The sequence below is a fragment of the Cyprinus carpio genome, chromosome A5 (genome assembly GCF_018340385.1).
Source record: "Cyprinus carpio isolate SPL01 chromosome A5, ASM1834038v1, whole genome shotgun sequence".
Lineage (NCBI taxonomy): Eukaryota > Metazoa > Chordata > Actinopteri > Cypriniformes > Cyprinidae > Cyprinus > Cyprinus carpio.
In genome coordinates this window covers 17,707,440-17,731,389 of record NC_056576.1, presented here as the reverse complement: position 1 = coordinate 17,731,389, position 23,950 = coordinate 17,707,440, and the positions used below count along the sequence as shown (strand labels likewise).

The 23,950-nt window shown below is 38.0% G+C and overlaps 1 protein-coding gene across 2 annotated transcripts in view; it reads left to right on the top strand.

Annotated features, from left to right (window-relative positions):
- The first annotated feature begins 1,179 nt into the window (after positions 1-1,179).
- LOC109079871 (protein spinster homolog 2-like) overlaps positions 1,180-23,950 on the top strand; it is a 68,812-nt gene continuing 46,041 nt past the window's right edge. The window contains exons 1-2 of one of the 2 annotated variants that reach the window (XM_042756044.1): positions 1,180-1,649; positions 21,000-21,065. In XM_042756044.1, the coding sequence (XP_042611978.1) occupies positions 1,418-1,649; positions 21,000-21,065 (298 nt within the window). In that variant the 5' untranslated portion in view covers positions 1,180-1,417. The remainder of the gene's footprint in view (positions 1,650-20,999; positions 21,066-23,950) is intronic. The other variant, XM_042756039.1, reaches the window with a different exon arrangement.

Here is a 23,950-nt window from a genome sequence, read left to right as displayed (position 1 = left end):
ACTGTGGGATTTGACAGAGCTGACTTCAATCCACTCATCAACTAACGGGTATTTCAGCATGTTTTGTACTGCAAACATATTTGAAGAGGCAATTTCACGTGTACGAACCAGGTAGCTAGCCTACATTTTCAGTCTTTAATAAAGTCATATGAATAGTTTCATATCATTAATGTCAGAATCACTTTTCTCATTTTCATATATTTAAGACGCGTATATGCTACTATAATTATTTTATGTGTATACAATATCGGGAATTATACATCTCACGTGCTTAACGTGTTATTTGTTAATCTACAATAAAATGATAAAAAATGACTGTAGGCTACTTATTTTGCCGATACGTGTCTTTTAATACTGATCCTAAGGAAAAGTCCTCTAGCGGCGTTCTGTTGCTATGGTTACCATCCGCAGGCGAACAACAACATTCCTCTATTTGGCGACAGGTGAAAATGTGAGAGTTGCTTAAATGTGTTTATTTACAAATATAGAATTAAACCTATTGAATTTACATTTACATTTAGTCATTTAGCATACGCTTTTATCCAAAGCGACTTACAAATGAGGAGAATGGAAGCAAACAAAATCAACAAAATAGCAAAGATATACAAGTGCTATAACAAGTCTCAGTTAGCTTAAACGCAGTGGACATAGCGAGGGCTTTTTAAATAATATAATAAATAAAAAGAAAACAGATAGAATAGAAAAAGAACAGAGCAAGCTAGTGTTAGAGGTCTTTTTCGCTTTTGTTAATTGTATAATAAATGAAAAGAAAACAGATAGAATACAAAAAGGGAGGGTCAGAACCACAAAAATCATCCCAACCCCAAAAACACACAACCTAACTCGCTCCCTTTCACACAGCCTAATTCGCTCCCCGTCTCGAGTCTACTAAAAATGACCATGAACTGCTTCTAAGCGTAATATTTCCCCACGGCTCGCGCTTTCTTTTCATTTACAGCTTAATTGAAGAGAGAATATTGCATGCCATTTCACTCGATCAATCTTTTACGTCAGAAAAAAGAGAAACCAAAAGAGACAAAGCAACTTCGCACGAGGTGCCCTGGGTGCGCTCTGACACTGCTAAATGTTGGAAGGTGACATTCTTCTCCGTGCACACTGGAGCTCAGTGGGAGGGCGGGGCTTAACGCGCAACCACGCCTCCCTCCCTCATACACACACACACACACACACACACACACTACAGAGTGAGAAAAGCGCTTCTCGAGCACTAAATCCTGTCACTGTCCAGACATGAACCGAGCTCAGCGCGCAATAATCAAATCAATGATTTCTATTCTTCGCGATTAACACGTAGTTTTTCTTTTTCGCTCAGAGGAGCTACACTTTTCCTCCCAAACCGTCCTGTCTCCGTTCAGAAATCGTTCAATCGTTTGCGCTGGATCTGTCGTGCCAGAAGATGTGCGTGGACAGCGATGGATGTGAAATCGAGGGGTGCAGCAGTTCGGATGAGGTGCACACACTGTCTGGAAGCATGAGTCCGGCTCTTAATTCCAGTCCAGACCTGCATCCCTGCAAACCTGGGCAGAAATTCCGTGCCGCATTACTCCGATGCCGGTCTCCGTTCGTTGCCGCCGTGATTCTGAGTTTTGGAAATGTGCTCAATTACATGGACAGATACACCGTAGCAGGTAAGACCAGTATGTTCTTGGCGTAGCCTATAGACGTTCTTTTTACTATCTGGGCCAGGAGAGGGAAAATCGCGCTAGTCATCCTTTGTATTGTTTAATGTTTAACTTACAGTGAGGTTTCAGTTCAAAATACTAATCGTGAAAATCACAATTTAAACATTAACATAAGTCAAGTGATCATTTGCTTATCTCACTGCACACGTGCTGAGTTTCACTGAGCTCTTATTCTGTGTGATTTAATCAAACCATCCGGATTGAGAGCTAACCCCGTTGTAGCAACAAGATATTGATTACTATTGTGAGAGATCTCAGATCAATTTAATCTGAATGCCTACCAAATGAATGAGAATCCAAATCCTCATAACAAGTCGTCCCATGTATAATTTCGTCTATCATGAGTGTTTTTTTCTTTGTTTGTTTTTTTCCGAATCAGTATCCACGTTACACAAAGGCTCCTATAATCAATTTCTAATGACAATGTGCACATAGAGCAACTCTACACAATAATTGCGTATTAGGTTCCTTAGTATTGTAAATATATAATGCGACTCAAAATAATGTCAGGTATTTATCAACTCATCTAATGAATGTGAAAGTAATGGACATTGTGTCAAAACATAATAAACTAGTCAGACGTACATACACAGATCTCTGTTAAAGCAGTAGTGATAGAACCGAGGACATTACAGTCCACTAATTTAAAGTAAAAATACTCGAGGGACACATCTTATATCCATAGTTTCATAAATAGTAACCTCAGTAGCGCTACAACACAAGATGCCCCTAGTATCAGGAATGAAGTTATTCAGGAATAAAGTCAGAGCGCAGCCGGGATCTGACATGTTGCCATAGAAACAAGAACAGATTTGATCTAGCCTACTAGTTTTTATGTTGTGTCAAACTTAGCATCCCTCAAAAAGTGCGTATTTATGCGTTTATTGAATGGGTAGCCTACTCGGTGATCTGAGATGAGATGTCAGGTGACATTTGCTCCAGCACACTCTGACAGGGGTAATTTTCAAGAATAACCAATGATTAGAGTTTTGGAACAAAGCAAGCTATTAGCTAGGGATTTTTGAAACGCGGGATATGGGATAACCAATACTTGATACAGCTCTGTGCTTTACATGCAATAGGCTATTTAACTTTAGTGTGTGTGTTTCTTGACAAAATTATGTAGTTTTCATAAGTTGACACTGAGAAATCATAAGCAATTATTTGGTAGAGCTTGTAAATTAAAAATTGGTAATGTTATTTTAATTAACATAGGCCTACTGTATGCTTGAAAAAATATATATTTTTTATTAAATTATAAAAAATTATTAATTGGTAGAAGAAAAAAAAAAAGATAATTGCAATAGTGTAAATTTTGTTCATATGTTCATAGTTCTGCCTATAGTGTACACTTTCACAAAATTCATCTGTATAGTATGTTCATAGTAAACCTATCTGTATATCATGCTGATAGTATTTAAAATCTGTAAATGATGTCCATAATACTTATCTGTATAGTTATTGTACATATTGTAGACCTTGTATATTCTGTACTTACTGCTTATTGCACTTCTGGTTAGATGCTAACTGCATTTCGTCTCATCCTACCAAACAAACGCATTCAAAATAAAGTTAAATCTAAACAAATCCGCGATAATGAGGGATTCGCTCTGGCAATTTATTCTCTCATCCTTTTAATTAAACGTATGCAAAGGTGCGTTACTTTGCCAGATGGTCGCGTGTTGCATCACGCACGTGAACAATTTAAGATGTGAGTCAATAATTGGAGTGAAACATGGAGTGAAAATTGTGAGGCGTTGAAAGAAGAAAATTAGCAAAGGCAACGTTATCGCCCCATGGCGGTTTGTAGCGCTGGATTGTAGACTTTACTACAGGGTTGAGCAGCATTACATAAGTCAAGCGAGCTGTGATAACATTATGAAAAAGATGTGTTTACGCGGGATATATCTAATCTAATCTCGTCATCTCTAAAATCAACCCCTTTTACTGAAAAGACAGATTTATCATCCTCTTTCGTTGACAAAAAAAGTATCAATGTAAGCTAAATTCCACCCATTTTTACTCAAGTGACGTAACAGATAGGCTACACACATTTGTCCATGGAAAGGAAGATCCTTTATCATGTTATGCAACTGCTCGTGTGAAACATACACAGTTAATCAACCTCTTGGCTTTTAAACAATGAGTTACATCTGAACTGTTTCGATGACTGAAGAGAGTGAAATGGAGAATGTATATGTGTGAGATGATGACTGCAGGGATATTGAGCAAATTAGTCAGTTCTCAAGAGAGGAGTTGTGTATAAGTATATGTGTTTGTCTGTGAATGCAGCAGCATCAAACTGCATGTTGTTGAGTTTAGCATCTCTTCTACGCCTCAGTTCCTGACTGATCAAGCATGTGATGTGAGGGCTTCTTGGGGTTTTCTCATAAGTAAGTGAGATGTTTTCAAAATATGCTGGGATATTTTATCCCAAAGCAAAATACTTGACTGCTTATTTCTTACGTATAATTCAAAAGATGGTGTTTTTTTTCTCATAAGTAAGTGAGATGTTTTCAAAATTTGCAGAGATCAATTAAAAAAAAGTTAAACACAATAACTCACACACAAACAAAATAACAGCAGTGCACTTTTAGTTGCACACATGAACTCACATACAAACAAAATAAAATCAAACGTGCATGCAGTCGTTGCTTGTAACACCAAACAACTTTGCATTATATTCTCAGTCGGTGTCTTTAAAATATAATTAATGCAGTTGCAATGACTGAAACTGGGTCTAATAAATACTGTTGCAGTGAAAACACTTAATTTGAGTTTTCTTGCTGTTTAAGTCATTTTCATTTACTGCCAGTTTCACTTTTTACAAGCTGTTCTAGGCTGTGGTTGTCTTGGAATCTTTTAGCATCAACCAAAGTCTCTCATCACTGTTAGCCAGAACCAAATGTTAATTCTCAAAAAAAAAAAAAAAAAAAAAAAGGGGAAAAAGCAACGTGTTTCGTTTTCGCATTGTCGTCTTGTGTTTAATTGATTGATATTTGTGTGTGTGAAAGGGAACAGCAAAGCTCTTATTTGGCTGTTTTCTCCACCTAAACCAAACTAGTGGGTGTGCAGTTTTTATAGAGGAGAGACAACCAATCTCTCATGAGGAACCGCACATCAGAATGAAGCATAGAGGAAGAAAACCATGCTAGTATGTGAATGTGTGCTGAATCTTGGGGAAAAATAAACTTTTGCTTATCACCTTGACACAGGGTGTTTGGGTGTACTATGGATAAGTGGGTAGGTTTGAGTGTAATATAGGTACTATAGACTCATGTTGTGTATTTTCGGTGACTAGGCTATCTACTATAACTCATATCTGGCTAGTCAAAGCTATGAATATGAATTTATCCTTCTTTATGTTTAGCCAGAGGTGAATTTCTTCAACATTGGAAGCCGATTTGCCTACTTTTCCCCTCCCTGTTGGCCCATTATGTTTGTCCACTATCTATATCTGTCTCTTTCTGTCTCCAAAGCATCTTCCAGTGGGACAGAGAGATCAGATTGATTGGACTGAGGTTGTGAACCATTTAGTTTGATTAAATTTGTGGTTTGGCAGTGATAGCTCAGACCCAGGGAGGCTGGCTGGCAACAGTCCCTCCAGCAGACAGGCTGAGCTCAACAACAGGTTACAGTTAAGACAGGGATTAGGAGGTGCGGGGAATACCACATAGATGTACAGACGGAGGCCACTTAACATTATTTGATCTAAGATCCTCCATTGAGCCACCAGCCTGACACCTGCTGTAATAAAGGCAGTTTAACTGCTAATCTGGATTATGAGGTACAGCAGATACTGAAAGGTGCAATATTTCCCCTTAAAGGTATCTGAGGTATGAGGATGTTTAATCTCAAAACAAGTGCTTAATTAAGTGTGACGGGTAATCCAGCAGCCAGAGGAGCTTCCTGAGGGAAAATGAGCATATCTGCACATTCAGATACACTGGCTCGCAGTTTATGAGGGGAAGTGGAGACTACAGTATGTTTTGCTGCATTGCTTTTCTGCACTAGATGGTCCAGTCTAGCTGGCTCAGCTCTAGTTCTGCCTGGACACACTCTTTGGCAGTCCCTTCTGTAAGACTCTCTCTCTCTCTCTCTCTCTCTCTCTCTCTCGCACACTGTCATTTCCATTTGTGCCCCTTGTGGTGTGAATTGAACGTGTGATAAGGCCTATCAGCAACAAAGCAGTGTCAGCAGCAGTAGCACGTAGCACATGCATTACACAGTAATGATACCAACAAAAGCATGACATCATGTCAAAAACTCCTGTATGTTCATTTATTTTTTGAAAAAGGAGTTGCCTGAAGAACAAGTTGACTAATCGCTTGCAAGGAAGTTCTGTACCATGACATGTTTAGGAGGTGTTTGAATTAAGGTGCTGTCACATTTACCGTTGTTCAGCAAATTTTCGTGAAGTGAAATGTAGTCATTTTAACAGGAATCCACACATTCAGGATTTTTGCAATGGGTTCAAGTTGGTCACGTAAATTCACTGCATTGACCAACAGAAAGATGCTTGATTTGAAAGTGACTTCTATTTGAGCTACATCGCAATACTATTCACAGTAGACAATGGAACTTTTTGGCCAAGAAATGGCCAAAGAATTTGTCTGTCATCTCTCTCCCCTACTCGCTTGTTTTACTACGCTCATATTAAAGGACTGTCAACAACAAAAAACATGAAAGTAGTGGAAAAACTCTCAGTAATTGAGTTTATAAGCTTGTCTTATAAGCCTGAAACCCTCACGCAGAACAAACAGCTTCCATTTCTCTTAAAGTTGATTCCCATATGCACTGTAATTGTTTCTCATTGAAGCAGTTATAGAGCTGTTGTGTTTACTACTGATGCCTCCCTCAAACCTGAAATATAAATCCATTAATGTAAACCCATTAAAAGACGATTACATGTTAGCTCATAAAGCTGGAGTGTATGCACAAAGTATTTAATATCCCCCATAACAGTGCAGTATAATATACATTAGTGTTTGAGAAACTATTGGCGTGCTTGACCTGGGTGTTTTCCTTTTGACTTCATATTAAATTTCTCCCATTATTAAGATCTCTTCTTGGCATGTGTGTGTGTTTATGGGGTTGTATGTAGCTGATGTATATGCTGCCTATGAAAGGAGTGGTTAGAATCAGATGGTATGTCTTTTTCCTTTTGACACAGTGCTTTTCATGTGGTCACAGCATCCATTACACCAGCGTTAAAAACCATTACTGTGACAGGCGCTACTTCCCTGAAGACAGCTTGGTTTCTTAAGCCTGACCTAGCCCTGAAAGTTAGGCAAGAAAGTAAGCGAAACGAGCTTCCAGCTTTCCTGAATCGTTTATTTTCATTCATTTGCCTCAGCTGTTTTTTTATGGAGAGCACACAACCATGACCGCCTTCCTGACCTCAACAATAAGGTCAGTGTATAAATATATATAGACACGAATGGCGTTCAGAGGTACAAATTCTCATCTTGCTCCAGAGAGGCTGTATTGGGCGAAGCAGCCTGATGGTTCTCAAAATAATCACTGACACAATCAAGTCTGCTAACAGCCTCTGAGAACCGGGATGTGATTTTCCCGGTTTATTTTTTAAGGGGCTTATCTTTCATTCAGCCCATGTGATGTTCACTTAATGTAGCATGGTTGATCCAAACAAGGCACAGTGTTTGTTATGTTTTTCCACCAGAGCAATGGCTGACGCGCTTGTTTAAGTGACATTGACCCTGTTAATATAATTGGTGGCCTGCTTTTAGCTCATTGCATGTTCAAACAGATCTGTTTAAAAAAAGAGGATTCGCCGTTATTGTCAGCCTCAACATGTGTCTTTTTGATGGAGTGTGTCTAAGGGATTAAGGGTGGAGATTTGTACAGGTGGGTGAACGAAGTGGGGGGAGCGCACCTGTGAGATTTGAAGTCTCAGGTATGTCAGTGTGTATTAGATCAGGACTGTTCAGAAATGTATGAATCTGAGTGTGGGAAACATCCTTAGGCCTGACCTCTGATCCCATGATAACTACAACTGGCCAAAAAGAGACAGAAACACATATTTTGTTATAAGAGTCTCAAAAAGAAATTAATACGTGAATTCAGCATTAAATTAATCAGAAGTGACAGTAAAGTGCTGTTTATTTTAACTTTATATTCATCAAAGAATCCTGAAAAATGTATCATAGTTTCAAAGAGATGGATTTTTTTTTTTTTAAGTAATTGACTTTTTTTTTTCATATATTAAGGGACAAACTTAGTAACCCTGACTTCAGCGTTTTCGGATGCAATGTAACAGAGGCTAAATCATTTTGAAAGCATAGCAAATCTGCATAGGTAGTACTATACAGCATAATTGAGAGATAATGAAATATCTGATTATGAATGACTTGAAATCATATTTGAGTAGTTAATGCCTGTTATGAGGGCAGATAATATTCATAGATTAGTCTGATAATCTGTTCTGTTTTTAAATAAGACTTCTGTGTAAATATTGACCAAATCAAATCAGAAAGGTCAATAGGGTAAACTACTCCACTAAAGCTCATCTTTGTCCCTAAAGTAAGTCTTCAAAAGCGCTCCACATTGCCAGGACAAATATTTAATCTGCACTTTACTGCATGTCTGTATTTGCAGAGCCTTATTAAAGAGGAACATTTTCTTTTTTCTTTCCATTCAATAGTGATTGAGTAAATAATAAGCCACCAGGTATTATGTAATATGCTATTTCCCAGATTGTAGCCTAAGCATGTATGTGTTTAACTACACACTGTACCACTTGTCAGTGTCTGTAGGTAAATAGTTTCTGACCACTGTCTGTTTTGTGATTTTTGTTTGTCTCCCTGACACATTACATGTCAGAAACACTTTCGCCTCAGTGGGAAATCTAGCTCTGTTTCAGTGTGTGTGAAGAATAGATGTCCAGGGTTTAAAGGCTCAGGTGTGCACAGAGGAACAGACTGTGTTTTATCAAAACATTAAGTTGAAGAATCACAAGTCAACATCCTACCCTGTACATTTAAATTCCAGTGATTCTTTAACCAAACTCATGCATTTCTCAGAGTCATTTATTTACCATAAAAACCTCTTGCATACTATGGAGACACGTAAGCATTATGTATGCTGAACATTTTTAAAGAAATAAACACTTTTATTCAGCACGGATGCATTAAATTGATCAAAAGTGACAGAAAGGAAATGTATACCTTAAATAAAAGATTTCTTTTTTTTTAAATAAATGCTGTTCTATTCATCAAAGAATCCTGAAAAAGTATTGCAACTTAAACATATAAAGCAGATAATAAGAAATGTTTCTTGAGCACCAAATCAGAATATTGGATTTCTCTATTATCATGTGAAACTGAAGACTGGAGTAATAGCTGCTGAAAATTCAGCTTTGCCATCACAGGAATAAATGTATGAGAAATATATGAATTAAATTAGAGTCAGGATAAGTCACTGCTGTGCCTCAGCCACTTTATTCATCAACACAGAGTGAAAATGTTTAGATATGAGCTACATAATACAGCAGGCAGTTGTGTTAGACTGACATAAGTCTGTTTTTAGGCAGAGTCCATCCCTGCTATGTGACAAATACTTAAAGACCTTTGTTTCCTTTAAGGATTAATTTGGTATTCTTACCAGGTAAGCCACAATAGTTGAGTTATTTGGCCACACCAGAACATAATAATTACTTAGATCTAACGCCTAAAATACCTGCGTGTGTATGTGAGGTGTGTGTCTCCACCTCACTGATGTGGAATGTGGAGCTAGAGCTGGAATTCCAGTGATGTGGTTGTTTTGTTTTCCCACAGTTACTCCGATCTATAGTTACCAGTCAACAGCACACGCTACAGAAAGGTGCTTAACAATACAAAATCAATACAAAGCATCTAAATTTAAACAGCCAAAAACACTTCTTTATTGCTTTTATAATCTCACACCCTCTTTCTTTCTTGAACATTTCTCTTGGGTTTCTATGGCGGAAAAATTTAGGTGTGCCTTTTTTTATTTGCCTTCAGGATAAAATCTAAGACATACTGTCTCTTGAGAGGGTCTTGCACTGTTCTGCATTAAACTAGACCAGGAAGAAATGAGATTTATCTCTAATTCATGAAGGAGAAAGTGAGATGGATCACTGTGCTGGAGAGTCTCAACTGTTCTCAATGAGAGTGGATGAAAATAATGCTTTGCATAGCAAGAAAAAAGATGTAATAAAAGACACTGGGACAGCTAAAAATGATCAGGAGGTTTGTGTGTGATTGTGTGGGTGTGTGTCTGTGCACTGATTGAATAGAGTGGAGGTTTTTATGGGGTTTCAGTCAATTACACAGACTGTGGCATCCCTTGAATACATGCCACATGTGGTCCTCCTGTAGATATTAATTTCAGGCAACCCAGTTCTAGCGCTTACTGGGTTCATCACAAGGCTGTGCGACATTCAGAATTGAACTGAGAATGCTTTTTAAATTCATGTTAAGTTCCTAAATTTGAATTAAATGGACTCTGTGCACACAGACCCTGTCTTTCCACTAAAAGATCAGTGCTACGTGAGCTTCAGGTGTAGTATTCTCCAGTAGCATAGTAGTAAACTCTTTCTGTCGTATTTATGTTATACATTCAACTAATTATATTATAGTATATTATATATATTATTAATAATAGTAAACATAATATTTTAGAACATTATATTAAAACTAAAATCATTTTAGTTTTACGTTCCACAAGCTTTAAATTTCTTTATTGTAATGATGGATTGTATCAATATTGCTTTGTCCTGCTGTGGGAAACTTTGCGCAGAATTTTCATATTTTTTCACAATTTTCATACACTGCACTGCTAGTGGCCACTGAGGTGAAATGCAGAAGCAATTGTGCACTTGTCCATTTGAATTCCGGGAGTAATTAGACAGACAGACAGACAGACCTGCATTATATTTCTTTGAATTGCAGTTATTTAAATTCCATTTCCTGTCATTCTGTGGGATATGACATACACTAGGATTTAAGGTTGCTCTAGGTGTCTCACCATAGGAGTCTACTGAGAGATCAAACAGCAGCGGTCGTCCATGCTGAGTTAAGAGATATTGATCACAACTTTCCTGCCATATAGCACATTACAGTTATTACTGTCCTCTGTAGGGTTCTCTGGGGTTATATATTATTTCTTCTCTTACCCTGCTTTTGACCCTTTGGTATTAATTTGAATAAATTCTTTATTCAAGGAGTCATACTTTTTTAAAGAATAGCTATAAATGGCCAGTACTGCATAAATCAGAAGAGAAAACCATGTAACATTTATGTGTGTAGTCAACTGGTCACTGTAACTGAACAGCCTAAACTGACTAAAAAGTTTTTTTCCCACACACATTTCTCCTGCTTCCATCACCCTCAGCTGTCAGTCATCTGAAGCTCATGGCCACGCTCACAGAGCAGTATGGCTACAGTCTAATGCTAAATTGAGCTTGAAAATCCAGCTCTCAACATAGGCTTTTTCAGCCCTAAGTGTGCTGAAATGCCTCATCCAATTTAGCATGCTCCTTTCTTTTCCCTCCAGTTTTAATTTACTCAATCTTGTGACACCTCTTGACTCTCTTCTCTCTGTTTGTTGCTCAACAATGTCAATTAGTACATTGAGAAAAGCTTGCCTTGCTATGCTGTTTGAAGCTTCATTGATTAAGCTCTTCTCCAAAGTCCTTCAAGGATGTTTCGCCCAAAGATTGTAAAGTTTGTATTTTAGTATTCAAGCACTATCCATGCTAAAAAATAAATAAACAAATAAATTGGAAGCATGTTTTGAATTAACATGCTGCTATTAAATTGAAGTAATTCAATTTACCATCTCAACATGGTTGTCTGGGGGTTATGGGCTAATTACTGATGCTTCACTGTAGGTTTACACTTTGAATGGGAATGGCAGTAATTAAGAAAGATAATCAAGCACTTCAGGAATTTTATTCAGGACTAATTATTATTCACAGAATCCTGCACTGTTGTCGCCTCCCTGGGTGAGACCCACCCCACTCCTACATAGCCCTTACAGAACAAAGAGAAGAAAAGGAGAATAAGCAGAGGCATAGTGAGCGAGAAAAGCCAAATTAAATCTCATTACAGGCAAAACACAAAAAGCCCTCATAATTAGAGTAATCCTTTTCTGTGTTATGTAAAAAAAACAACAACAACCAAGCATAAGGATTAGGCTACAAATGAAACATGTCTAATGTCAGTCAGCAAAACGTTAGGCCAGTTCTGACTGTCATCAGAAGATGTTTAAACTGTTGGTCCAAATGGTTGGTGATGAGATTAGCATAAAGATAGCATGAACGCTAACAGGTAGATGTTAAGGATCCCATAAAATCAAACTTGTAAACTGGATTTTTTTCTGATTTGTTTTGCAACATTTATTTTTTGATCAGTTTGAATTTCTTTATGAATTTCAATACGAATTTCTTTTTTTAAAGTATTTCTTGACCCACTATTTTTTATATAGTAGTATATGCTAGTGTACCGCTAATGTTTACAGTGTGTTCACTTAATGCTGCTTGCAAACAACTAGTACGTTACAAATTATATTAATGGCTGTAACTAAAACAAAATATAAAAAATGGACCAGCCCTTAATACATCTCACCTAAATCTGATTCAACTGAAAATACATCTGCTCGTCAAGTGATTTTATGCAGTCTTTAGCATCAGAATCTGAGGGAAGGGAGGGTAATTGAAGCTTCTGGTTGGCAATTAACATTAGCACATAACCAACAGAATGCTATTGGATCAGGCTTATAGTAAGGGCAGCTTTAATGGCACTCCAGTGTCTGTCAGCTGCTTTCTCTCCTGCTCCGTGTAGTCAGCAGCTCATTTAATGAAACAAGCTGCTCATTTAGAGCCTCTGTGTGTAATATCCACTGTATAAATGTATAGTGAACGTTACTTCCAATTTTTACTGTTTCTAAACATCTATACTCATGCCTCTTAGTGTCTGTACACGTTTATACCAGAAACCCACTCTCTGTTTATATACCAATGTATGAGGAGTAAGTATACTGATATGTCTGCAAACTTACATTTACTGACCATATGTATCCTCCTGCAGTGATGTTGAGTATCTAAGGGGAAACCAGGCAGCCTGGGGATTTTTCTGCGCTCCAGTGCATTCTGACCACTGCACAGCTATACGTCTGACACATTGGCTTACACTCCAGAGGATAGTTCTTTTATGAATTATTAATGCACAAATACTATATGCTGTTTCTGTATAGCACCTCTGCAAGAAAAAAACTTCTCCCTCTCTTTTTATGTAATATAAACACACACACACACACACACACACACACACACACACACACACACACACACACACACACACACACACACACACACTCACACACACACCTTAAAACTAGTCTTAGATCAGCAGTGCAGAGTATAATGCAATACATAGACAAGCAGTGCTGGCAGCCACTCAAGGGTTAGGCAGTAATGAGGAACTACTGGTATAAAATGGTGAGGGAATTCCAACACACCCACACCCGCAAACGCCTGCTAAAACACACCCCTGCTCCTCTGACATCTGCATTGTGTTTATGTGGACTGTGTGGTGGTTAAAGGCTGAGCGGAAAAGGCATCCATCGCTTTGTGGGATATGTATGGACCCGGCGATCAGGAGCTCGCTGAGAACAGACAAGCATACTTGTGGTCAGCTCATACCTTGCATCTGCACTCTCGTAGGTTTGCCTCAGTGTAAGAGAGCAGACGTTTTGCAGAGAAGGTGGGAAGGGTTAACATGGGAACAGTCTTTTTTTTTGGTTTTGCACATATGTAACTTATGCGAGCTGAGGTGTTGTTATGTCAATCCCTGTGACACTTTTGAGAAGGATCACCCTTAGTTGATGAGAAAAGCAGAGAAGCAGAGGAAAGGAAAATAGGAGGAAGAGAGCTTCAGGATGTGTCAGCAGCAGTATAGTGTACCAGTGGTTTGGTAGAATGAAAAGAATGAGGGAGAGAACTTCATAGCAGAGCAGAGAGGAAACATTCTCTCACCACAAAGAGTAGCATTACACAGGATATGGAAATGTATGTTTGTACTGCAGTTTGACCTACCACACACATACAGGGGCAATTTCGAAACAGTTGTGCCACTTTTGAATGCAGAACTGCAGTACATAACCATCTGCATTACAGTTGAACCAAGTTCTACTGTTTTTTTTTTTTTTCAGCACAAATGTGGCTCTTTTTGTATGTAAACTAGTTACTGTATAAATTAAGCTTTTTCCCTCACATTGCACTAAACTGAATTTCATTTCAAAGAGATGTTTGTGTACATTGCTATTGACCATGGCTGCAGTAATTCATCAACTAATGATCAAATGATGGCTGATGATATGCAATGTGCATTGAAATGTATAATTCACGTTGCTTCTTTAGTTAATCGGATGCTAAAACAACAGTTGCCACTTCTGCATTCAGTGCTGTAGTGCAAAACCTTGCGACTTGCTTACCAACCACTTGCGATCCAGTTAAAACAGGTTTTAAATTAGTGTTGTGCTAGGTTTTTAAAATATAAAGAAATTTTTCTTTTTTAAAGTAGTTTTTTTCTATGCAAATATGCTTAATTAAATATCTAATATAGTTTTATTATAGATTTTGCTTTATTTACAAAACTATTTGTCTGCAGCAGTTTTATTAAAAAAGAGAAATTTCTTGACCATGGCAGCAGTAATTTATACATAGTAAATTTTTTTCTAAAATTAATGGGGTGCTAAAACAACACACAGAGCACTGGTGCAATTTATTTGAAATGTATTTGATTACATGCAGCACTACAGTGCAAAACTTATTTACTAATCATTATGCGTTCTAGTTTAACTAGATACTAAATGCCAGATACTAAATGTAATGTAAATTTACATGCATTGTGCATATGACTTACACTGCATTCAATTTATACATTTTATCAGTCATGCATTCCCTCAAACCTGTGACCTTGACGTTGCAAGCACCATGCTTTACTGTTTGAGCCAAAGTAATGCATACATTTATGTCTGTCTTATTAGATTGCACAGTATTTACTAAAACTCACTATGGGCCCTATCCTACACCTGGCGCAATGTTTTTGCTAATTTCCGACTGACGCAGTACTCATTGTCCCATCCTGTTCTGCGTTGTTTAAACAGCAAATGCATTTGCACCCATTTGTGCGCCCATGGTCTAAAAAAGAGGTGCTTTCAGGCGGATTGTTGGTGCGTTGCTATTTTGATGAACAGAAAATAGACTGCGCCATAGACCAACTCAAACCTGGTCTAAAGTCTGGTGCAATATTTTTTCTTTGTTGTTTAAAGAGCGTGTTAATAATATACGCCTATAGGCGGGTGCACAATGCACATACACTTTGCTTTTTACACACACAGGGACGTGCAGTAGCACACAAGCATTTTTAAAAATGAAAAATTACATTTCGCCATGTAAATAGTGAAGCCACCATGGCGTGAGCTGAGCTGGCTTTTAAAGGGGATGGGAGATGAGACTCTGATTGGTTTATTGCACGTTACGCCCAAAAAACACCCAATACTCATTAAGAGAATAGGGACAACCCATTTAGACCATGCGCCTGGGCGCGCTGACTGTTTTCCGTGCCGACCATAACTAGCAAAAGTGGATTCGGACACCCCCTGAGTGCACCTGCGCTGTACGTTTTAGACCATGCGCTTAGAACGTTAAAATAGGGCCCTATGTGTCTGGTGCAGTTAACTTTGTACTAAACTGAATTTCATTTAAAAGGTGTTTGTGTATATTTATGTTGACCATGGCACCAGTTATTTATCGAATGATGATCAAGTAATGGAGAAGTGCATTATAACAAAGCTATTTTAGACTTTTGGATTGTAGTGGTGAAGCATGCAAATAGACAGCAGCAGACACTATTCATTAACTGTAAAATCCCCTCCCAGAGTTATGCCTATATCAAGCTTTACTTTTCTCCCAGTTGCCTTTCCTCTCACCTCTCCTCATCTTCTCAGTTACAGTATATAGGGCGGCCAGCCTCTGTTGCTATGCCTTTATCCTAACCTACTTCTCCCAGTCCTGAAATAGCAGCAGGGGTTGCTCAGGTCTGTCGTCTCTCTTTTGGGGATTGCAAAATTAGGTCTGTCCTGTCACTCAATGATCCTCGTTTTTCGTTCTCTATCCCCAGACGACCAGACAGTCCTCTGGGTCGATACTGTGACGTGTCTGTGTGTTTATAAAAATAAGTACAGGGTGTTGTATGCATTAATGCAGTATTTCCACTTTATGAGCTTTTGTGTCTGGATTGTAAGAAAAATGTTTGCCATTGTTCGCACTTCTGACAGTTGAATAGGTGATGTTTGCGTTTCAGGATTTGACCGTATTGGAATTTCAGCTGGCGAACCACTTCCTATGTAAGTGAATGGATTGTTTATAATGTAGATGGTTTCTCACACACTTGAAAACATTTTGACATATAGCCAGTTCACCTCAGTATATCAAAATTCAAACCTCTTGGCCTTTCTTGGCATGGATGAGCTCATACTCTTTAAGAAAACACTCGACTCAAACAAGCACTTAAACTCACAGTCTGACTTCACTTTATCAGATCAGACAAATTTGGGTCCAAACTATGTATGTCTAAGATAGTATCACACCGTCACGTGCAAATCAAATGGAGGAGGGCTGCTCCTCCAGCTTCCAATGAACTCCCCTGAGATTTGAAATCGTGCTAGACGCATTAACAGAACGGTTTTGCTCATCCTAACCCTCTGAGCTTTTTCACACATGCTATTGGTCAGTCCACTGGTCAATGTCCAATGGATCTCCTGGGGACGGCACTATAGTGAAAGCATTATATTAAAAAGCATCATTCATATGCACTGCATCTTACACAGTAGCCTCAATATTAGCATATCGACATTACACTGCACCAATCAGCTGATAAGATGGAGACCCACATGAACAGGTCAATGTTTCATTGGCATTTGGGATAATGAAACTAGTGTGCTAGAAAACAAAAGGTGCTCTTTCACACACCACAATCTGTTTGCATTGCAGTTTTACTGTGTGATTTGTAAGCAAATGCTTATTTGAATCTAAATCAGTGGGTTTGATTTATTTTATTACTAATCTATGACTTTATTAATATTGTATGGGATTTGCAAAATGACCATTAGAGGCTTTTTGCATGAATTATTTGTTAAGCTAGGGTTAAATGACATCATACAGTATCTTTCCTACAGTATCTATCTATCTAACTATCTATCTATCTATCTATCTATCTATCTATCTATCTATCTATCTATCTATCTATCTATCTATCTATCTATCTATCTATCTATCTATCTATCTATCTATCTGTTTTCATAACAAATTTGTCCCCATAATATATCCAAAACAAACATCACACTTCTTCCATTTTCCAAAACTTCTTCCATTTCCTCCAAGTGCATTTATCTGTTATCAGGTAAAACAGGTTTATTTTAGATCATCTGAGCAGATTTCTTCATTTAGAAAACTGATTATATATAAACCAAAAACAAAAGGTGCTCTTTCTCACACCACAATCTGTTTGCATTGCAGTTTTACTGTGTGATTTGTAAGCAAATGCTTATTTTAATCTAAATAAGTGGGTTTGATTTATTTTATTACTTATCTATGACTTCATTAATATTGTATGTTGTCATAACACATTTGTCCCCAAAGTATATCCGGAACAAACATAAAACTTCTTCCATTTCCTCCAAGTGCATTCATCTGTTTTCAGGTAATGCAAGTTTATTTTAGATCATCTGAGCAGATTTCTTCATTTAGCAAACTGATTATATATCAACCAAACTTATTCAGAGTTATGCTGTAATTTTACACTCGGTTCAACGGCTGTTGGTTTTCATAGTCATTCAGTGATGTGTTTTGTATGCAACAGATCAGTCACAACAGGCAGGACTGCATTCTTTTGCCTCTTAGTATCTGTTGCGGTTTCTTCATTTTGCTAAAGCAGCTCTAAAATAGGCTACAACAAAGTGCAAAGCAGGTGACTGTATCAGCCAAACCTGACAGATTTTCCATGTAGGAATCTGATAAAGTTTTTGCTAAGCAAGAATTTCTTTATTGTTGCAGAGTTCCTTATTGCAACCTCAAATGCCAGTCGGCCTTTCCCTCCTGTGTGTGTGCCTGTGCCATGTTCCTATGGCAACACCTCAGGGTTGGCGGCATCGAGGCGGACACTAGAAGGTCGATGATTCTACTGGTGCCATTTGGGGCATTTGCATCACCTTGTGTGGCATCGCCCACATTGCCTACCGTTTTACAGTATGATGCAACATGTAGTCAGAGAGACTGCACCTCAAATGCTTCATGACAGCTCTCTCTTAAAAGTTTCAAGGTGTTGCCATGTTTTCCCTAAACAGTGTATCTTTGTCAGAGAGGCAGACGAGAAGATAGAGAGAAGAATTTAGGGCAAATCACATACGGACAGTATCACCTGCCAGACACAGAACATAATTCACTAATATGATAGTTGCTGCCATGGTCTGGTGTTGCGCTGTGCACACACTGACCTAGTACCAGTCTCTTCCAGTTACAAGTACTTCATTTATCATGTTAAATAAGGACATACTAAATCATATTGTTACATGGTTTGCATCGGATGTGCATGTGGGAGTTTTGGTGGGAAGAGTGTGGTGGTTGAGGTTGTGTCTTTGGCAGGCGGGAGGGTGGGCAGGTGCAGTCTCGGTTGAAAGAAGAGAAACGCAGTACCATCTGGGAGAGGGATCCCCCTCCCAGTGGGAGGAGAGGGAGAGAAGGAGGGATTGAGGGATGGGGGGCAACGGAGGAGTGTGACCAAGGTAGTTAGTACACTGCCTCAGATTAGACTGATGAAAAGAGGGCGGGACCACGCGCTCCTGAGCCTAGAGAAGGATTGCAGAAAGCCAACGCCCCCATATCTACCCATATCCAAATCAAGACATTTCACTAACTGATAAGAAAAATCCACAAGGGATTGAAAAGGGATTCCCCATCTTTTCTGTCAGACGAATGTCTTTGACCTCAAATATTTTACTTGAAGTACTCCCTGGGTTTTTTTTTTTTTTTTACTTAAGATTTCAATAGTTTATCCACACACTAACATGCAACTGAACAATTAAAATATATTTTTTTTAGTAAGTGCTTTGATTGTTTTTTCTATTCAAATTATTTAATTAATTTCATATTATTGTTATTTAATGAATTATGAGCTTTTTTATAAACCCACAAACCTCCAGTGGTTCATGAACTCTGTGCTAAAAATTACATTTAACAATGTTATTGAATTAATAGTTTTTTTTTTTTTTTTTTGGTAGCAAGTTACAATAAGGTCCCATTTGTTAACATTAGTTTACTACATAGGTTACGTGAAGGAACAACAGAAAATACTTCTAAAGCATTTATTCAACTTTCAAATTTCAACATTTTCTTACACTTTATTATCTGTTATTATTATTTAAATGGAATTGAGCTGACATGAACTAACAATGAACAGTTGTATTTTTATTGATTAGCATTAACATGATGGCAAAGATGATCAAAATGTCTGAATTTTAATCAATTCATTAGTAATATTTTGTTTGTATCATCTGACCATATCATGTTGCTCTATGGTCTATTGCTGTAGTTGTGTGTGTTTTGGCCAGGAGTCTGAAGAGCTCTTGATCAGGTCATTACTCCCTTTTTAGTGTAATTGAAGCTTTCGTGTTGCTGCCTTTAAATCCTCAGTCTCTCATCTCCACATTCCTTCTTTCCGATCACTTTAAAGTGAGAAATTATGCCTCTGGAGCTCTATAACTGTCTAACTCTTCTCAGAAGTACGCTTTGATCTTCTATTTGTGAAAAGCACACAGCATTCAGACACTTCCAAATGCAGGAGAGGCTGTAAACAGGGTCTGAGACTGACAGCCAATGAAATTAGACAAGAGCGATAGAGATCCAGCATGCTTGACATTATCTCTGATGTTACATCTCTCTAAATCATTGAACAGTCTTGTACGAATAGAGGCAGAGAGAAAGACATCCACTTTGCAGGCTTCACGCACCCAGATCAAACATCTAATGCCACCAAACTGTCTCTTAATTAACTTCTCAGTGCTGCCTGGCTAATTACGTCATGCTCTTTAAGGTCTTGTACAAACACAGACACATAACACAGGAGTGGCTGTGAGAAATAAAAATAGCGATTTGTTTCTATTGTGGCAGTGGCTTTAGTCATCTTTGAGTTTCGCCTCGATCGGTTCGTGGTTTCTCATCGCCACCCGTTTTGACTTGTCACTGGCACGTTGTAGCAAAGACGTACTGAGAAGAAGCATTTTGGCAGGTGCAGGCATGTCCGCACAGTGACAAATGCAACATTCCTGTCACACAAGTCACGCCACCTGCTCGCATTCCAGTGTCTTTCCTTACTGTCTGCAACTCAAGGTACATTCAAAGTGCATTTCTGTCTCTTTTCTTTTTTGTTCTGAGGACATACAAATGCCTTTGTTATGCTTCAACACAACAAGACAATTGCATTTTACATTCAAGCATAATTTATTTAGATTTATTTTTTTCTTTTGTTATATGTTCAAGTTTTTCAATGCATTTAATTTTTTTTTACAAAAAAAATTATAAAATTATATGAATTAGTTACTTATAAATTAATTTGTTTAACGTTTTTTAAATATAACATACTTTTGAATATAATCTTTATCAAATCTCAAAATTAATATCCATATTTTGCATACCATATTATAATGTTTAGATTCCTAAACTTACTCAATTAAAATTTTTTAAATAATGATTATAAAGTTATTATTTGTTTTTAAGATTTTATTCTTCATTAATTCCAAACAGGGAAGAAATTAACCTGGAAAAAATTTGCAGCTTATCATTATGGCAAGAATTTTAATATCAATGCACCACTATTTTTGATTAAAGATTACATTTACTGTTAATAATGTACACCAGTAAATCATCTACAATAAGACCAGGAACATTTATTAAGAAAGTCAATTAAAACACGCTGACTTCAGCCCAGACTAGAAGTGTGTGTGTTCATCCGTAGGACCCCACATAAGCCTATAATTGTCCTGTTATTGAGGATCACAAAGAAATGTAATATGAGATACCTGTCAATATTTTTAATTCTTTAAAACTCTTTGCACACAAGATGTCTGAAAGTTCATTTGGTAATTATTTCTTCAGAAAGAGACTCAAATAGTCTTAACTCGAATTGTTGCACTTAAGGGCCGAAATTTACGTCAGAGCACAAGTTCTAACCTCTCTCTGTCTGTTTTTCCCAGGTGTCCTCCTTGACATACAGAAACACTTCGAGGTTGGCGACAGCGGAGCAGGCTTGTTGCAAACAGGTAAGACTCTCATAATCCCATAATTACACGGTTTTGCAATCATGCAGTGTGTGGACACAGCCTTATATCACTGCCACAAGGTGGAAGAGAAGGCTAAAATCCATTAAACTCCCTGCAGCCAGAGTGACAGGGATAACAAAGGAGGAAAAAACTGTGAATGAGCAATGAACTTCAGTGAACTTGTTTGGGACTGCCACAGTTGTTTGGATTGGATGGAGACCCACCCTCCACTGTGATCTGTTCATTATTCAATAGTGCAAGGAAATTACAAAGATTTTCCAATATTTATATTTAGGAATAAGACCACAGTATGGTCCAGTAAAACTCCAGTGAGGTACATGGGAAGCTGTAAATGTTTTTTTCAGTCTGGTTGCTACACGAAACTGTAATAGTACTGCAGTGGATGCCCAACACTGTGAGTCCACTCTCTCTAATGGGAGGAAAACACTAGTTTATTCTGGAAAACACACAGAGCTCTTGTTAGTTCAGCGATGCTTGCGGTCTGTTGCTAGTGTTTATAACAGCTAAAATTAAAAAATGACTAATAATTGTTCCCTCATTATATGCAGATGACAGTGAAGTGTAACACATTATGACATCATTAAAGGTTATTTGTGGTGGGCGAGGAATCAGTAGATGTATATGGAGGGAGGTGAATGAGAAGGTTCAGTGTTCAAATGGCTGGCTTGCACTAGGTCAGGTGGGAGGTTGGGTTTCCTGAACCAGGCTGGGTCCATGTCAAGTGGCTTTTGTGAAGGAGAGTCACTGTGTGGAGGTCCTATTGGAGCGCTTAGCAGCCCTATGAACACTAGCACACACAAACTGTACCTGTGTGCGTGTTCACACACATACTTGAGTGTGTAAACAGAGATGCTGCCTGCAAAGTCATTGCCTCATACAGCAGCGAGGCAGCAAGTCAGCTGCCTAAGTATTTGGATGCAGCCAACTTCATATGCATAGGCAAGAATATATACAAACACATGCTCTCACACAAACACACACACACTTGCATATACAGAGGCTCATTGAACAGTTGCATAGACGGGGATGTATGGGATTCAGATCCAGCTCAATGTTTATCTATTGCCCCCATTCATTTGGTTTGAAAATATTAGAATAACTGGCCCACGGAGACCTCAGCACATAAACCTTTCTGTATTTAAGAGTGGGATATTTTCATTCTGGGTGAAAAGAGTGGAATAAATATAAAAATCTACACCTCTTAAAACAAGATAAATCTACTTGAGAAGAAAAATTGCTGTTTATTCAATTTTTAAATTTGTGAGGTTCATGCCTAAGACAGGAAAAAATGCCAATTTGCCAATGGTGTATATACAGTACTACCATTCAAAAGCTTGAGTTGGTAAGATTTTTTTGAAGTGAGACATCCAGCTTAATTCAGTTCAATTACATTATTTAACCGACTGTAGACATGAGCAAGATATACAAAGGAAAACCTTCATTCTGTCAGGCTGTAAGAAAGAGTTCTTCTCTGTTTTCACTTAGCTGACCAATTTAGACTGCAGAAATCGTACTGTCACTCACTGAAGAAAATGTGTTTTTGATAAGTCTGTAATTGGAAGCAAATAAACATATAAATCTGCTTGCCTCAGGTTAACCATAAAGTGAATGACTGGTTGGAAACTTTCTATAGGTTGATTCTCAGCAAGGAATTGGGGCTTTGACAGCATGGCAGCCAATTATTGGTCTATATGCTACAAGAGGGATGTCATGAGATTCACTCTAACTAGGGGTTAAATTGGACTTTTCAGGTGGGGTGTCATAAAATCTGCCAAGATACAGCGCCACCAAATAAATGCACAATGTTTTTTTTTTTTTTTAGCACATTGCTAAATTCAGATTAAATAACACAATCAAAATCTGGAATGGAGCAAGGAGGAGATAAACATTTGCGCTAATAAAAACGCACTTTAACAGAATATCAAAGCCAACCACATCCTGAACCACATTCTATGCCACCTAAAAAAATATGAGCAGGGAAATGTCCTTTTGCTTGTTCAGGTGTGGTTGATTAGGGTTGGAGCTAAACTCTTCAGGAAAGGGAATCTCGAGGGCTAGAGTTCAGAACCCCTGGCTTAGAGTGTAGAGAAAGTGTCTGTGGCAGGTTTAGTTTGGCCTCTGCTCCCAGTCTGACCTCAGTCTTCACACAGCGTGACAAAATTTCTGATGCTCTGGCCACTGGCTGGGAACCTCGGTGTGAAATATTAGTTGAAGGGATGGCGTGAGATCAACTGGAGTGCGGCTTGTTGTGTTGATGTACTCTGATTTGTGTGAGTGGAAATGTTTAACTCATTTTAATGAACACAAGTGAAAGCTTGTTTTTGCACACACATCTGTTAGTTTGACAGAGCATAGGCTTTCCAAAATCTTCAGATGGTGGCAGGATGTCTTAAAGTGCACATGGCATGGAGAGATGTTGAGATTAATGTCTTAAGGAATGTCTTTAGGAATAGTTGACTAAGGCAGTCTACCATAAAACAGCAGGTGAATTATAGTGACTGGCTGGGAGGAGGAAGCTTTTCATAATTGAACTTGTAGGCTTTTCTTTGAGAGTTGATATGTCATTACGGTGTGTCATTCATTTTCATAACAAAAAGAAGTAAATATACAGTTAATTAGTGAATGAAGGGCTGTGGGAAGACTGGAGTATCAAGTACCACAGAGATGAGATCATGCCGCAACCTCAACGCAGTGTGATTCAGGCCTCATGCATCGTTGATTTAATGCGATGAGTACCAAAACACTCATATTAACGAAACAAGTAGATGAAAGATTCAGTTGCTGCAAAAATATTTCACATATGTAAAATATGGGTTATATGATACATGTCTGGTTTGTGTCCTTCAACTGATGTCCAGTGTTAT